The sequence below is a fragment of the Eulemur rufifrons genome, chromosome 2 (genome assembly GCF_041146395.1).
Source record: "Eulemur rufifrons isolate Redbay chromosome 2, OSU_ERuf_1, whole genome shotgun sequence".
Lineage (NCBI taxonomy): Eukaryota > Metazoa > Chordata > Mammalia > Primates > Lemuridae > Eulemur > Eulemur rufifrons.
In genome coordinates, this window is record NC_090984.1 from 60,221,520 (window position 1) to 60,239,370 (window position 17,851).

The 17,851-nt window shown below is 43.9% G+C and overlaps 1 protein-coding gene across 3 annotated transcripts; it reads right to left on the reverse strand.

Moving 5' to 3' along the window:
- Nucleotides 1–4,793: 4,793 nt before the first annotated feature.
- Nucleotides 4,794–16,846, reverse strand: RBM23 (RNA binding motif protein 23). Of its 3 annotated transcripts, XM_069485391.1 has the most exons (14): nucleotides 16,710–16,846; nucleotides 12,659–12,734; nucleotides 11,980–12,101; nucleotides 11,442–11,489; nucleotides 9,599–9,772; nucleotides 9,052–9,105; nucleotides 8,786–8,903; nucleotides 8,541–8,693; nucleotides 8,311–8,448; nucleotides 7,844–7,909; nucleotides 6,250–6,445; nucleotides 6,047–6,160; nucleotides 5,869–5,953; nucleotides 4,794–5,785 (listed from the first exon to the last, which is right to left on the reverse strand). In XM_069485391.1, the coding sequence occupies exons 2-14, from the start codon at nucleotides 12,722–12,724 to the stop codon at nucleotides 5,782–5,784; spliced, it is 1,338 nt and encodes a 445-aa protein (XP_069341492.1). In that variant the 5' UTR covers nucleotides 12,725–12,734; nucleotides 16,710–16,846; the 3' UTR covers nucleotides 4,794–5,781. The 3 variants fall into 3 exon arrangements, with proteins under 3 accessions (XP_069341492.1, XP_069341503.1, XP_069341514.1); XM_069485402.1 differs by lacking the exon at nucleotides 4,794–5,785 and having other exon boundaries at nucleotides 5,865–5,953; XM_069485413.1 differs by lacking the exons at nucleotides 4,794–5,785; nucleotides 16,710–16,846 and adding an exon at nucleotides 14,514–14,533 and having other exon boundaries at nucleotides 5,865–5,953.
- Nucleotides 16,847–17,851: the final 1,005 nt, after the last annotated feature.

Consider the following 17,851-nt stretch of genomic DNA (forward strand, 5'->3'; position numbering starts at 1 on the left):
TTCAAAACCACCTGCTTGTAATCTGACTATATGGACAGAGCCTCAGGCACAAAAAGAGATTGGGCTAGTGGGATTTGTTTTCCTGAAAACTGGGCTGGTTGTATGTGACCCAGGACCTCATGAGCCTGGGACTTTAGCCTAGGAACAATTAAGGTTTATTTTCACCATGCCTCACCCTTGCTTCTCTCCTTGAAAACCTCTGAAGTTGGGGAGGAGAATGAGGTGGGAATGTTGATGATAGTAACTAACAAGTTCTAAGCCCTTCACACTTATCATTTCATTTAATCCTCACACTACCCCTGTGAGATAGGTACTATTATCATTTCCTTTTTACAGATGCGAAACATGAGTTAGAGAAGTAAAGTAACTTACTCAAGCTTATTCAGCTAATTTATGACACGAGAGATCTCAACCATGCAGTGTGGCTCCGGAGTGTCACCATTCTGCTACAGGATGAAGGTCCCCTAGCTTGCTTGTTCCCAGGAGTTGAGAGGAGAAGGCTAATTCTCTGCACCACTCATTCAAAACAAGTAGGCTTCCTGATGCTTGAAAGTGGATTACAGCTCCCATCCTTTCTGGAACATTGGCAAGTTTGACAAGTCTCTGATTTCCAAGGTCATTGTTTCCCCTTTCTACAATCCAGCACTGACTGGATCCTTTCCAGTCTTTAGGCACCTCATCCATCTACCCAGTGTTTTCAAAAATAACTGCTTAATGGCTCTCCAGTAACTCCAGCCAACTCCTTAAGGGCTTTTGAGAGCAGATCATCTGGGCCAGCTAACAGAAGTCATCCAACTTTTTAAAGTGATCTTTGTTCAGCTCTTTCCTTGCCCCTACCTTCCCACATGATCTAAGTTGGTTGATCCACTTCACATTCACAGAGCTTTCTCAACCAAGAGCCACACCTTGAGAGTAAACCAGTTCTGGATACAGAGTATAGAAGTTGGGACAGAGGGGAAAGGATGTCTGAAGCTAGGAGATTCAGACAATCAGCGTCTCAGATCAGAATTCCTTTCCTGCATCCAGCTCATGACTACTGCATTCACCTGGTTGCCATGGAAACATCAGTCTTGGGTGGATAGCAAGCAGCACTTTAGAAAGAAAGTATCACAGGCTACCATGGTAACACCAAAAAGAGTAAAGCTGCATCTTCTCTCCTGGAGGAGTGAGGAAGGAAGGAAGAGGATGCTAAGAAACGCAGGCTAGAAGGGACAGCCTGGCTCTGACTTTCACAGAGAGGGAATTCAAAAAACAGGCATTTAATATGTGCAAGGCAAAGCAATAATAAAAAAGACATCTACAGCTGGCCTCATCAGGCTATAACCATCTAGTAATAGAGTTTTCAAAGAACTATAAAGAAAGGCAGAATAAGACCCACAATAGGATAAGAATACTGAAAAGGGAAATTAACTCCAACTTTGAAAGCCTCAGGCTTTTAAAGGACAGGATTTTGACCAGCAGAAGGGAGATGGAAGAGAGAAAAAGATGAGCAAAGTCACGGAAGTGGAAGAATTCAGGATCTACTGAGAGCTATGGATATAGATAGGAAAAGTGATACTTCCTCACTGACCCCAAGGCCTGGGCTTCCACGTGGTGCCAAGAGGCAGGGAAGGTTAAATTCAAGGGATCTGAAGACAGACTTCTAGGATTGGAATCCCCAACTTGCCGTGTGATTATGGGGCTAATTATTTAATCGCTTTGGGTATCAGTTTCCTTGTTTACAAAGGAAAAACAAAACAATCTACCTTAGAGGGTAGTTATGAGGATTAAATGATTTAATGCACATAAAGTGATTAGATCATGCCTAACCCATAACAAATCTTGCCTCAATGTTAACAATTATCATTATGCCACCTCCTACCACCTCACATTTCCGAACTATAACCTCTTCTCCGTCCAAGTATTGCTTCCTGATTCTCACCATACCCTTTCCTTTATAGGGAAAAGAGGGACTGTGATAGAATTTCTCCCAAGTTTTTGATTCATTTCCCTTCGTTGTAAACACCAGGACTAAAAGTTCGCAAGTCAAGACCCTGTTTCCACTTGTAACTCACATCTGGGGGTTGTTGAGAGTCTAAGGAAGAAATAGGCAAGATTCCTATGGCAAAAACACAGCAGTTTAAAGAACAGGGAGGAAATGCCACCACCTTAGGGAAGGCAAAAGCACAGACCATAAACCAAAAAGTCAGGTGAAAATCCCATTTATTTATTTTTTTAAGAGACTGGGTCCCATTCTCGTCACCCAGGCTGTTGTGCAGTGAAACAATCAGCTCACTGTAGCCTTGACTCCTGGGCTCAAGCAATCCTTCCACTTCAGCCTCCCAAGTAGCTGGGTCTACAGGTTTACATGAAAATCCCATTTAGAATTGAGGACTGGTGGGGAAATTCTAACTATGCTGGGAAAGGATCTGGGTCACAGTCTCACCTCTACCCCACCCTAGCTACCATGCTAACGTAGGAGAGGTTGAGAGAAGTTTCTTTTATTTTAGGGTGGGTCCAGAGGCTGTTCACTGCCCCCTTCTCTCTACTCTAACCACCTCCTATGGAGGGATGAATAACAAGAAGGCACTGAGTCACACGCAATGACATCAACTGTCACTCATTAGATGCCATCATCTTATCCATCATCTTATATGGGGCAAGACTAGAGCAGAAGTTGTCTTGGATGTTTCCTTACTTTCACCATTATCTCCCTCCCAGCAAGAGGCTGCGTGAGAGGCCGGGCGCGGTGGCTCACGCCTGTAATCCTAGCACTCTGGGAGGCGGAGGCGGGTGGATCGCTCAAGGTCAGGAGTTCGAGACCAGCCTGAGCAAGAGTGAGACCCCGTCTCTACTAAAAATAGAAAGAAATTATCTGGCCAACTAAAATATATATAGAAAAAATTAGCCGGGCATGGTGGCACATGTCTGTAGTCCCAGCTACTCGGGAGGCTGAGGCAGGAGGATCGCTTAAGCCCAGGAGTTTGAGGTTGCTGTGAGCTAGGCTGACGCCACGGCACTCACTCTAGCCCGGGCAACAAAGCAACACTCTGTCTCAAAAAAAAAAAAAAAAAAAAAGAGGCTGCGTGAGAAACCAACAAGGAAGAACTAAGGTGGAAGGACCAAAGTACAGGACGGCCAAAGTAGCTAGGAATAGGAACATAAGGAAACCAAGCAGAGGAGGGCAGGGAGGCAAGGTCTGTGGGTATTTAAAATTTGTAGGAGTCCAAGCCAGCCATGAAGAGGTCTGGTTCATGGCCTCAGGATGACTAAAAAAATGGACCCCACTGTGCTTCTTAAGATGCATTAATAGCCAAATCAATACCTATAGGGGACTGGGTCATAGCCAGCAGCTCCTACCTAAAAATAGTGCATTCTCCTTCCCTTCCCCCAGGTCCAGAAAGCAAACTAGGCTAGGACCCAGAAGTGGTGGGGGTGACAGTGAAAAGAACAGCAACAGCAGCAGAGACTGTAGGCCTGGAAGAATCAGGAATGCTATGGTTTGAATGTGCCTCCCAAAAGTCTGTGTTGGAAATTTAATTCCCAATGCAACAGTGTTGGAGATAGGGCCGAATACAAAGTGATTGGGTCATGAAGGTAGAATCCCCATAAATGGATTAGTGTCAACCCCAGGTTATTTAACAAGACAGAGTTATTTCAAAGTCAATTCAGCACCTAGTACCTTTCTGTCTCATGTCCTTGCTACCACCCTCTGCCTTTCTGCCATGGGATGACGCTTTCCAGATGCTGGTGTCATGCTCTTGGACTTCTCAGCCTTCAGAACTCTGAGAAATAAACTTCTTTATAAATTACCCAGTCTGTGTGTTCTGTTATAGCAGCAGAAAATGATCTTAAGGAGCTAGAGTCTTGGTGGCCTTTTAGGACATAAGCAGGCCTTAAGTACTTGCTGATTTAGTGTTAAAAGCAATCCCAAAGGAACATCATCACCTGCTTAGAAGTCTGAGAGCTAACAAATTAAAACCTAAGAGCAATTATCCATATTTTTAGCATAATAAAGTCTTAGCATTCTGTTGCCATAGAGATCAGTAAAGAATGGAGGAACCCCATAGAGCCCTGCCCCCAATTCAGGCTCTCTCCTTTCCGTTGTTCCCTAAGCTGGCAGGCCAAGCTCTTCCCTACCCCTTATCATAAGGCTAAGAAAGCAGGCAAAGGAAGGTGCACCTCCCCTTTCACAGAGCTATTCCTGGGATACTCAGCTCCCTGGAATTCACTCATCCCAGGCCTGTTATCCCGGACAGAGCCATACAGAAAGCAAGAGTTGAGGGAACTGACAGAGCAACAACAGGAGACATTAGGTCCAGAGAACCTGGGTATACAACGCCAAACCCCTTTGGATATTGGACTAAAATTGCTACTACAAAGAGGTCAAAGGCAGATATGGAGGCCAACAGGATAAGAATGGTGAGCTCAGGAGGCTTCTCTGTACTTAAACTCCTTAAGATCACAAAACACCCCCCCAAAAAAGTACAGAATATGCTACCGTCACACTGCCATCTGGTGGAAAGACAAGATCTGTCCGTAGGCCCAGAGAAGGAGCCTGGAAGTCTGTCCAGTGGGCAGGTAGGGATGGAGATAGTTAAGATAAAGACAGATGGAGGACACCATGGGACCAAGAGTGTAATGCATACAGATGGGGAACGCTGCCCAGGTGTGTGCCTTTTGTCCTTTTTTTCCCCCAAAAGTTTAAATAAAACAAAACAAAATAATGCAATGGTATTACAAATGTTTTATATTCCTAGAACCATCATGGTTTTGGCTCATGAGAAGTTAACATCAGACAGACATACCAACAGAGACCACACACATATGGGCAGCAGCCACCACCATAAGGGGGTTTGCTTTTTGTACAAAGTTTATATATATATATGTATGTATGTATATTTATGTACACAGACACAGGGTATAAAATCCAGTGAGAAGGGCTCACATGTGCCCAGGTAGGAGATGGAACAGCTTTAACTGCCAGGGTTGAGGCCACAGTAGAGGTACACAGGAAGTGGAAGAGAGTAGCAGCCTCCCTCCATCCTCCCACCCTGGGCCAAAGGGAAGACAACCTGGGAGGAAGTACAAGTATACCTGTACTGGGAAGAAGTACAAGGAAGTTGGAAGATACTGGAAAGGTGCCCCACCTTTTACTAAACTTCTGAAATCCCCTAAAGGCATCCAAAATGCCCGGCAGGACAGATCACTCCCATGCCTCCCAGCAAGATGCTGAGCCTACAGTAGTTTCTGGCCTCAAGCTGTACCAAACTGAGGTCTAAGGAAAGCCTCACAATGCATATGTCCATGCTATCTTCCAGGGCCCTTGCAGCAGAAAGCCAGCACCTTCAAAGTCCACCCTCCAAACTCCAAAGTCCTCTTGATTCTGAGGTCCCTGACAGATTTTAGGGTAAAAGGTATAGAAAAAGGAGAGAGATTAGTTCCTCAGTTAATGTCCTATGGCCTTCCCAATGGGGGAGGAATCATGGAATCACTAAGGTGACTGGAAAGGGCAAGAAAGTCATCTTGGAGACGATACACAGGGAGAAACGGTATTCAATGTAGGTGTAGATTCTGTTCTCTTCAACTGGGGGCTGTGCTCAGCAGAGTCCATTTCCAGTGGGGCCATGGGCAGGAGCTCTTCTTGGTATCTAAGGGTGGCCCCCATCCCTCAGAGTTAATGTCCATGCCTCAGAATGGCTTGGTCCACAAAATGGAGAGATGGGGCCATGGAAGAGTAGATGTGGAGAAGGAAGTGGCAGGACCCAGAGGCACAGAGAAGCAGCGTACTGTGCCACTGATTTACCTGTGGCAAGGAGAAGAGGTAAATGAAGAGCCAAAGAAAAGAGAATAACCAAAAACTAAAATGAGCTAAGCCCTGAGACTTACATGGTCGGGGGGCTAAAGAGGCTGGAGAGCTGGAAGCACTGGGAGGCGATTGCCTGGGAGGCAAGGTTCAGGGCTGGACTCAGAGCTAGAACAAAGAGAGGCAGAGTGAGTGAGCAAGTACAGAGCATTCATTCTTTCCAGGCCCCCACCCTTCTCTCCTTCCCAAGTCCAAGTCTACCAGTTAGAGCTGCTGGGTTCAGGGCCCCCAAGGGAACTGCTCCATTCAGTTGCAGGGCAGCGGCTTGAGCAGCAGCAGCAGCTGCAGCTGCGGTTGGTAGCTGGATTCCAGACCCTAAAAGGAGAAAAAAAGGTGGGATATCAAGTCCTGACCCTTGATCTAAAATTCAACACCATGTTCTTCACCCTGTGGAGATACTCTACCTTCTGCCAATTTGGCCATGAGCTGCAAACGTCCACCTGCTGATCCCAGATCCAGCTCCTGGTCCCCATCAGGAAAAGTGATGTCTGTGCCACCATCCAGCCGGTCAGTCACATGGCCAACCCTCATAGGTCGACCAGCAAGCTCAAAGCCATTCAACTGTTCCAGGGCCCGCCGGGCACACTCAGAGTCAGAGAACTATGAGAAACCCAGGCCGTGTCAGTCATCTTCTGGCCACAGAGATGTTCTCAAAGCCCCAGTAACAACCCTTAGTCCTACTATCCCAAGAAAATTGCATGCTCACTGCAGCACAAACTTTTCTTTCCCAGGGAATGTGACCTAGCCCCATCACCTCAAAATAGTTCTCTGAAAAAGACCTTTTCCAACTGACTCAATGGTAGTCACTTTTCAATATTCCAGCTCCACTAAGAGTCTTAACAATGTAGAAGCCTATTATCTGTAGGGAACCTAGACTGCCAGACGTTTCATAAATGGGCATATGACACACCCTAGTGCTAAGAGCAAGACAGCACCCACACCCCCATATACACACCAGTGCTGCTGATTAAGTGACCTACTGACCAGAAGGCCTCTACTCTCTAGTCCCCCGCATCAGCAGCATCCTGGTATAAAGAGGATTCCCAGTCTGCTGTTTATGATAGTGTCAAGGCTGTTGACATAAAAGGTAGCAAAAATGCCCCACGGAAGCCTTTCCATATCTGAGTCACACAGAAAGCTAGGAAAGGTTACTTGCCACCACAGAATCATCAACACCACAGTTGGCTTTGTTTACTCTGGTTTTACCTGCCCTAGGGCCTGGCATGTGGTACTGACAATTCCTAGGCAGGAGGTGTACGTGGCTTGCCTTTACTGGACACTTCTGAGGTGAGCAATTCCCATGGTAGAATACAATCCACTGCCCCTCTGCCCTGTGGGCAACTGTGTGGGCGTATGCTGCCTGGATTAAGCCCAGAAAATATCAGCTCCTATCAGACTTTGTGGCTGGCAGCCAGTTCTCAGCCTCCAGTCATACGAGGCCAGAAGAACCAGTTACAAGAATTAGAAACAATTTTGTTGGAGGGTCAGGAAAAGGTGAAACTTGCCCACTATAAGGTGGCCTCCCTATTCTCCCCATAGTGTATATCAATACAAAGATCCTTCTCAATGGAGAAACTGCTTCAAATGGGGCAGCACCAGAGCAAAATATAACTCCTACTCCCACCCCCATCATGAGAATACATCATTTCTATAGAACATGTCTTTAAAAGCCCGTAACTAACCTCCCTCATGCCCCCAACATTTTAGCTGCAGCCTGGAATCATTACTATTACCCAAAGAGCAAGTTGCAGCACCAGGGAAGCTGGTTGAACTCCTGGACACCCCCATACCAGGGCCACTGACAGAGTGTAGGAGCAAAGCCAAGATCTCAAGCAATGCACTCATCTCAAGGGGTAGAAGGCTAGTCCAAGCTTCAGGCACCAGGGTTTATGGGTCATTTAGACAGTTCCTAAAGGAGGAGGATGAAGCTAAGCTGCAAAATCAGACAAGTGGATAAACCCAAAGTAAAATTCAAAAATTAAAAGACCAGTGACTCACTGTAATGAAACCATAACCTTTAGAGCGGCCTGTATCTGAGTCCTTCATCAGAACGATATTATCAATCTGTAGAAAAGAAAAAATTACTAATAATCTTTTCACTAGCCCATACTTTTCACCTTTCCTACCCAGATTGTCTTAAATACTTTTAACTTTCTAGCCAACAAATTACATCTCTCCAAATCTTTTAAAAAGAGACAAAGGTCATCTTTCTTAAAAACAGTTTCTGACTAATCTTACTTCATCTGGACTCTATTATTTGATTTCACTGTGTTTGGCTTGTCTACTGAGCAGCACGAGCAAAGATGGAGCCAAACTTTCACAGCATCGACCCATATGCCCATTATGATGTATGCAGTGGGTTTACCACGGCCAGGCAAAACAGAGAGGTACACTCACCCTCCCTACCTTTTCCAATTCCCTTGGAAACTGGGAACCCTTCAGAGGTTTCCCTCACTTCTACTCACTTTGCCAAAGGGCTCAAAGATGCCCCGGAGCATGTCCTCAGTGATATTGAAGTGCAGGGAACCCACATACAGGCGCATTGGTCCACCACTGCCCTTCTGCAGATTGTTGGCCATGGCAGCCAGTCGGTTTTTCTCAGCCTGAGGAAAGAGAAAATGATAGGTCATGTCCTACACTCCCTCTTTCCTTACAATCTTATATTATTACTATGTCAGTTTCTCGGCTTGCTCACCTGTGAAGCCTGTACAATGATAGGCACTCCCAGCAGCCGTTGTCCAGTCAGCCCAATGGCCAGTGGCACAGACTGGATTTCACAGAATTCCACATAGGCAATACCCTTAGAACGACGGGAGTTCCGATCTGAGATAATACGCACATCACGAACCTATCCAGGGCACAAAGGAAATCCTGAGTTGGGCATAAAGGGAGATAGACAGAAGATAAGCTACTCAGAAGAAAACTAGGTGGGAGGGTTACCTTGCCAACAGCAGAGAAAAAGTCCTCCAGGTCTCGAGGCCGAATGCGGGCAGCTAACTGCATACAGAAAACTGTGCGAGCATCACGTTCCTCAGGACTCAGATTATCAATTGGCTCCCTAAAGAGTAAGATGTGTTGAGACCATCTCTCCCAATACTTGGTATTTGTTCTCCAACCCTCAAGTACTACACAGTCCTGTAATTTGGCTCAAACAACCTTTTATAATCCCTCACAATCCCTAAAAACAGTGCTCATTATCAACTCACCTGACTGGGCTCTTCTCTTTGAAATGAGGACTCTTACTGTGTCCATACATCCGCCTAAGGAATAAAGAAACATAAAAGGTGAAACCTTATTCACAATGGTCCAATTCCGGGTCTTTCATCATGAGAAAACCAGATTCTAGCACTGCATCTCATAGCAAACTTTTTTTTGAGATTTGGGGGGCCAGGGGTAGAATGCTATAGTTCAGGTATTTGCTCCCTCCAAATCTGATGTTGAAAATTGATTCCCACCACAAGTGAATTATTTTGTTTTTTAAAAACTTTTTTGTAGAGATGAGGGGGCGGTCTTACTATGTTGCCCAGGCTGGTCTCAAGCTCCTGACCTTAAGTGATCCTCCCAAAAGTGCCGGGATTATAGGTGTGAGCCACCATGCCTGGCCACAAGTGAATTAATACCACACCTTCAGGGACCAAGTATCCTGCCTATCACAATAGGTTATAAGCATCCTCAGGCAGGGGCCATAATGCACTTGTTATTTTACCCAGATTACAATACGAAGGTGATTTTATTAGCAAAACTGATATTCACCCAGGGGCAAATGGAGGACTCCTGTAATGCACACGATCCTCATGACGCCGGTCCCGACTTCGTGACTCACTACTATGGCGACGATCCCAGCTACGGCTGCGGTGACGATGCTGACGATCCCGACTTCTGCTCCGACTGTTTCTCCGTCTATGCCGATCCCGGTCTCGACTACGACTACAGATGGAACCAACTACTGTCATGCATCACATAACATTTTGGTCAACGAACAACTTTATATATGACAGTGGTCCCATAAGATTATAATGGAGGTGAAAAATTCCTATTGCCTAGTGATATCATAGCTGTCTTTGATGTAGTACAACATGTTACTCACGTGTTTGTGGCAATGCTAGGGTAAACAAACCTACTGTGCTCCCAGTCTTATAAAAGCATGGCACATACAATTATGTACAAATGGATCTCATGACGACAGAGAATAGACTGGTGGTTACCAGAGGCTGGGAAGATTAGGAAAAAGGGGGCAGGAGATGAAAAGCCAATTAAAGGCTTTTCTAAACCATAAATGTATAGTTTGAGAAAAGAAGTAAGACCTAGCATTCAATAGATCAATAGGGTGAATGATACTTTACAGCAACCTATTATATATTACAAAATAGAAAATAATAATTCAAATGTTTCTAACATAAAGACAAATATTTAAAATGATGAATATCCCAACTATAGAGTTGAAATTTACAAATTATAACTGTATTAAATTGTCACACGTACCCAGAAACTACACACATCTATTATGCATCAATAAAAAACTGTTTTAAAATAGAAACAATTATGTATAATACATAATACTTCACAATGATAACAAATGACTATGTTACTGGTTCATATATTTCCTATGCTATACTTTTTTACTGTCATTTTAGAGTGCATCCCTCTACTTATAAAGAAAAGTTAACTTTAAAACAGCCCTAAGCAGGTCCTTCAGGAGGTATTTCAGAAGGCACTGTTACCATAGGAGAGGACAACTCCACGCGTATTATTGCCCCTGAGGACCTTCCAGTGGACAAGCTGTGGAGGTGAAACATGTTGCGTAAGCCTAGGCTGATGTGTTTGTGTATTAGTTTTTAACAAAAGAGTTTAAAAAGTAAAAAATAAAAAATTTTAAAAATAGAAAAAAACTTATAGAATAAGGATATAAAGAAAGTATTTTTCTACAGCTGTACAATGTGTTGTGTTTTAAGCTAAATGTTATTACGAAACAGTCAAAAAGTTAAAAATAAAAAGTTTATAAACTAAAAAAGTACAGTAAATTGACCTTAATTTATTGCTGAAGAAAAATATTTTTTATAAGTTTAGTACAGCCTAAGTGTACAGTATTTATAGTCTAAGGAAGTGTGGCATAATGTTCTAGGCCTTCATGTTTACTCACTACTCACTCAGAGCAACTTCCACTCCTGCAAGCTCTATTCATGATTAAGTGCCCTATACAGTATAACATTTTTACCTTTTATATCATATTTTTACTGTACCTTTTCTATGTTTAGGTACACAAATACTTACCATTGTGTTAAAATTGTCTACAGTATTTAGTATATTAACATGCTGTACAGGTTTGCAACCTCAGAGCAATAGGCTATACCATACAGCCTAGGAGTATAGCAGGCTCTGCCATCTAGGTCTGTGTTAGTACACTCTATGATGTTTGCACAAAGATGAAATCACCTGATGCATTTCTCAGAACGTACCTTTGTCGTTAAGCAATGTATGACTGTATTAAATTTGTTAAAAAGCAAACAAATCTATCTTGGCTTTAATGTATAGCATTCCCTGGTATCTTTCAATTTATAAAACTTCCCCAAACCCAAAAGACCCCAGAATTACTGACCTGCGCTTTCTATCCCTGCTTCTACTATGGCTCCGACTCCTCTTCTTCCTGTGAAAGACAGTGTAAATTCTTACTACTGAAAAGGTTACATTGTCTCTGCCAAGGAAAAGGAATGACAATAAGACCAGGTGAAACCAAAAGCATCAAAAGATTGAAGCCCAGAAGAAGGTCTGGCAGTAGTTCACAGCAATTGCACAACACCAACTTACACACAGCCCTGAATGCTGTCAGGCATCGGAAGCGGCCATTTTTCCCCCTAAAGCCAAGCAAAAGCTGGTGTCTCCAAATCAGAGGTCCTCTTGCTATTTTATTCAAATGAAACATATCGATGCTAGGACTAATCCACAAATCTACACTGGAAAGTGAAGACTAAAGATCATTAAACCAAGTCACCATTATTCCCATGAACCAGTGGAGCCATTACTAAAAGTCAGCAGTCTTAAGAGAACCCCTGCCTCCCCTTTCTGGTTGTTTCTCCAATGGATGCAGTTATTTCCCATCCCCAAGTTGCCAACCTATTTCTTCATCCCACACTCACTTGCTTGTCTCCCCAGTGGTGCTGCTCACACTGGTAGCACTGCCACTGTTGCCGGTGCTGCTGGTGCTGTTGGTGGTATTGCTGGGACAGTCCTTTTTAACCTCTTTCCTTTGCTGCTCATCCTGAGGAGTTCGCCAGGAAAATGTCATAAGGTACAAGATGGCAGACAGACACATTCCATTGGGCAAAAAGAACAAAGGTGGACAAGGAAGAAATCAAAGCTCTTGATTATCTAGCCAATTTTTGAGCACTTGGATCTCCTAACAAAGAGAAGAAAGGAAGCGAGGAAACTACCCAAAAGGAAGAGATCAGAATGGCAGATTTGGATGTCAAACTTCAGCTACCCAACATCTGGTCCACTGACATTTATTTCCTAAGAGAGTGAAAAATTGGTGCTAGGTCTGAGGTACACTGACCTACTGAGTCACTGAGAGTTATGAGCAAAGTACACATTACCAACACTACGTTATGTGCCAACCCCTGGTTTTCGAGGACCTCTCCAAAAGTATGGCCCTTGAATATAGTCTCCAGCAAAGTTTACTAAGACTATGCCTTTTATGATTAGTCATGGTACATAATAAACAAGCAAGGGAAGAGGATTCACAAAATGTTGAAACTGATGAGCCACAACTACTCTTTCTTATTAGCCCAACTCCAGGAGTGAGGTGGGAAATATTACCTCTTCTTTTTTATAGGGAGCTTCCAGCATGGCCTCAATCACTATATCAAAGTCATCAGATGCCATCGTGTCAGATCTGAGGAGAGGGTATCAATATGTAAGAACATGATTTATATTTTTCTTCCCCTTCCAGCACCACACATTTCCTTCCCCCTCCAAGAAACAGACTTCAGGACATACAGTTCTGTTTCTTCAACTCCAAAGGGATCTTATGAGCTATCGCTTACCGTAGGTTTATTTTGATACCTTATAGATCGGAACTAGTTCTGCTTTATGGCTTATAAATGGTCATGGATCTAAGAGAAAACTGAATACCTAGGAAGAGACAAAACACAATACAGACCCTGTGCTATGGAAAGAAAATGCTGGTACTCAAAATTACTATTCACTTTACAATGGACATTGGGCCTCCATTCTACTGTTCAAAATTCGGAATAAATAACTGGTTTAAACTTAAAGCATAAAAATAGGTTTCCAATGAAAAGGTAAAGATGCAAGACGAAATCAGACAAAAGACAAAACACACCAAAATGCAGATTCACCCTAAACTAAGCTCTTCCTCCCACATACCCCAAACACCAATACTTAGGGTTTCATCACTAATTTTCTGTCCAATACCAATTAGAATTTAGGTAACTCAGAAATTATGATTAAGATAGGCTTGACTAATCCTTTTGAAAACTTTCTGTCTAGCAGGTAGGGTAAAACTTCTTGCCTCTTCCAAGGTTTCACATCTAGCAACTATCTTTCCCTATGCCACAACTCTGTCAAATAAGAAAAAAAGATACCAAACAAAATCAACAGAATAAATTATTCAAATTATTGGCCTGGAATTATCAACACACATAACATGGATGAATCTCAAAAATTATGCTAAGTGAAAGAAACCAGACCAAAAAAGAGTATACACTGAACAATTCCATTTATACAAATTCTAGAAAATGCAAACTAACTCATACTCAGAGAAAGCAGATCAGTGATTTCCTAGAGATAGGAGTGAGTGGGAAGGGGGTGGGAGGAAAGGATTTAAAAAAGGCCACAAGAAAACCTTTGGGAATGATGGTTTCATGGGTGTTTACATATATCAAAACCCATCAAACTGTACAGTTTAATGTTATATAGTTTTATTGTATGCCAATTATGTGTACCTCAATGATGTTGTAAAAAAAAAAATAACCTAAGGAATTTCTATGCAAGGAGGCTATCATAACTAGACTTTCCACATCCACAAGAGCTCTGTCCTTTTTAAAGCAGCTAATGTACCATCCAACAATGCTGCCCTGGTTGCCCTCAGAGTCTATACCCTATTTTGATGATTTAATAAGTGTAGTAATAACATCTATCATTTACAGTAGATACAACTAATAGGCATCGTGCTAAGCATGTTACAGAGACAAGATTCTTAGGAGAAAAATAACTTGGAGTCAAATTTAAGGCTTAAAATGGGAATCAAACCAAAATCAAAAAGGTGTATCTAAAAACCAGTGAACTCAATTTTTTATAATAATTAACACCTTATATTTATTTAGTAATAAAAGGTAACATATACTGCAGGCAGTATATACCTAATCCATTCACAGATCTTAAAAACTGAGGTTTTCTGAACTACCCCAAAGTCACATAGCTCAAATGAAGGAGCCAATTCTTGATCAGAAAGGTCTTTTGGCCGGGCGCGGTGGCTCACGCCTGTAATCCTAGCACTCTGGGAGGCCGAGGTGGGCGGATAGTTTGAGCTCAGGAGTTCGAGACCAGCCTGAGCAAGAGCGAGACCCCATCTCTACTAAAAATAGAAAGAAATTATATGGACAGCTAAAAATATATATAGAAAAAATTAGCCGGGCATGGTGGCGCATGCCTGTAGTCCCAGCTACTTGGGAGGCTGAGACAGGAGGATCGCTTGAGCTCAGGAGTTTGAGGTTGCTGTGAGCTAGGCTGACGCCACGGCACTCACTCTAGCCTGGGCAACAGAGTGAGACTCTGTCTCAAAAAAAAAAAAAAAAAAAAAGAAAGGTCTTTTGACTCCAACTCTAATGTTCTATCCTTTTTTTTTTTTTTTTTTTGAGACAGAGTCTCGCTTTGTTGGCCGGGCTAGAGTGAGTGCCGTGGCGTCAGCCTAGCTCACAGCAACCTCAAACTCCTGGGCTCAAGCGATCCTCCTGCCTCAGCCTCCCAAGTAGCTGGAACTACAGGCATGCGCCACCATGCCCAGCTAATTTTTTCTATATATATTTTTAGTTGGCCAGATAATTTCTTTCTATTTTTAGTAGAGACGGGGTCTCGCTCTTGCTCAGGCTGGTCTTGAACTCCTGACCTTGAGCGATCCACCTGCCGCAGCCTCCCAGAGTGCTAGGATTACAGGCGTGAGCCACCGTGCCTGGCCTAATGTTCTATCCATTATTATCAGATTACCTCTCTCTCATATGGTCTACAACTTAACCTTAGAGGAACAAAAAAAAAAAAAAAGCACAGAATATCAAGATGTCTACTTTTAAACAGTCTACTACGTTTATCAGAAAAATCAGTGCCATTAACCACACCTTATTGTGAGGCTTCTATATCTGTGCCATGTACAGTATACATGTAAAAGTATCAGGAACCAGACTAGTAATATATACTATCTGGTCCACTGTGGGAAAATGGTTCTAAAAATAAAAGTCTTTGATCCTCAAGCTGTTCCTTTCAGTCATTTTGGCTGCCAAGTCTATATAAATTTTCTAAGTGTTACAAACTTTTTATTTTTTAGAATCTGCCTTTTCCTCTCGCCAAATGAAATGCATCTGATTTTGAAAACTGCTCATTGCTGAGTGCTAGCACAGGGTAGGGGTAACTTAACACATGCACAAAAACTTTCATTTAAGTTGACAAGTTTCTACAAATGAACTCTATGAATCAAGTTTTCACTCAGAAATGAATGAACCTATGTACACACAAATATATAGAACATAACACGATTTTGAAACTTGCAATCTCACTGGGTTTAGTGTTTTTCTAGATGTCTTAAAACAATAAAGTGTCAAACATTATGCATTTTCAGGTTGTTAGTCTTCAAATTTGCTGTGTCCTAACTTACAGACCAAGGTGCATTCAATCCCATCTATATATAGACTATAGTGTTTTCTTCCACCCTACTCCAAAAGCTGCATTAAAGACCCACAATCATGGCAGTGCCTGGACCTTGTCATAGCACAGTCAAGACTCAAGCGAGCAGGTAGACTAGATCCCACTACTGAAGGGGCAGAGGAGAGTGAAGAACCACTGTCAGTTCAGTTCAGGAAGAATTCACCAAGCGCTGGAGTCCCAGGGGTGATGGTAGCGCCATCTCCTGGGTCTGGTCACTGAGCTGGGCACAAACACCTCCAAACTGAAAGCAGCTTAATTAAGAACGGGAACAATGAGAAAGATAAAAACATTACTTGAAGGACTGTCCTCCCCATCCTGTGTAAGAAACCAAGGCTACGCTTTATTAAATGGTCCTACAGCAACCGACCGGTACCGTCTTTGCGAGAGCCACAGTCTCCCAGTGCTTAATCCTCACATGTGGCTTCACCATATCCCTAAGGAATGTACAGTCAAAAAAGTTAAGAAAAAGCCCATATAGGCCAACACGATGAACACGAGTCTTCAAGAAATTGGGGACTGAGGAAGAAATCTCAATTCCCTTATCTCCCTCTGAGTGGTGGCACGAGTGGCTGAAAACTGATCACACATGTCCTCTCAGGCTGCGGAGGGTCGATGCTCCCTCCCCAGGATGGGCGACCCTAAGTGTCATGGCTGCAGCGACCTGGAAAGAGGTCAAAGTCACTGGGATCCTTGAAACCGCATCTTTATCGGTATAGGACATAGGGATGAGGGGACCCACCCCTAAAGTCCTGCCAGTAGGCTACCTTTAGGTAGCGAACACTTCCAGGTCAAAATAAACTAAATAAAATTTTTAAAAAATTTAAGTTTGCCCATTCTGCTCATGACGCCATTCTGCCTGTGACGTCAAGGGGAGGCGCCCAACGTCACGCATAAGTGACGTTGTGGGGGAACGGGATTTCGGGCTTCTCACCAGTTCCGGGTCCCCACAGCGGGGTCCCGGTTTTGTCCGTTCCTTTGGATGTGTTGTGGGGCGCGAAGCTCAGCTATTTCCCAGAGTCTCCGCAGGAAAAGCGGTACTGCAGCCAGAGCGGCTCCTTTTCTCGCAAAATGGCGGCAGCCCCTCCGTCTTCCAAAAGCGTCCCCAATCTGCGCATGCGCTGGAACACCAGGCTGTGGAAGTAACTTCACTGGTTTCGCGGCAACAGTCCAAAGTACAGATTCTCATTGGCTAAAGCCCTGAACATGGGTGGAGCAAACTCAAACGTCTCTTAGCAACCATCAAGTTCCCATTGATTGGCTAACCTCCCAAAGAAAGTGGAAGCGTCCTTCGGTAGCCGCCTATCAGTCTCTCATTGGGTAAATGACTTGCGTAGGGCGGGGAGAACCGGATTAAAAACGAGAGTAAGGGAGCCTTGGTCCCTACTCCCCCATGCTCGCGTAGACTAGGCCAAGCCGAGAGGCCGAGCCAACCCGGAGATACGATTAGACGTCCTTGGCCGTCCCTATTCTGATTTGAAGTGGTGCCGTCGGTCTTCCTCGGGACAGTTTTGTGGAGAGCGGTTGCGTTTGCTTCACGTCCGAGATGCCTGCGAACTCTACATCCCCATTCTAGGTGGGCTACCTACACAATCCTTCTGACCTGGGAGACCCAAGTTCGCCACAGATTTGTCTTCTTCCACACTCTGCCTCATCGTCACCACCTGGTCCCACAAGGCACATACCTTCGGTTCAAATCAGTGCCCCACACACCTCCCATTGCAAAGGTAAACTTGAAACAGGTAACCTTCTCAGGTAACAGTAACCTCAGGTTACTCTTTGGGTGCAGCAGTACACTGAGCCCTCTAACCAGAAAGGAATAGGTCCTGCACGGTGGCTCAAGTCTGTAATTGTATCACTTTGGGACGCAAAGTTGGGAGGATAGCTTTGAGGCTGGGAGTTCGAGGCTGCAGTGAGCTATGATTGTGCCACTGCACTCCAGCCTGGGCAACAGAGCAAGACCTCATCTCAAATAAAAAGAAGGAACTGATGTCCACCTTTACTTTCCAAGGGCTTCCAGAACCCCGCCCCGCCGCCCCAACTTCAGCTGCCTAATGTAGCTACCAGAAATGTAGT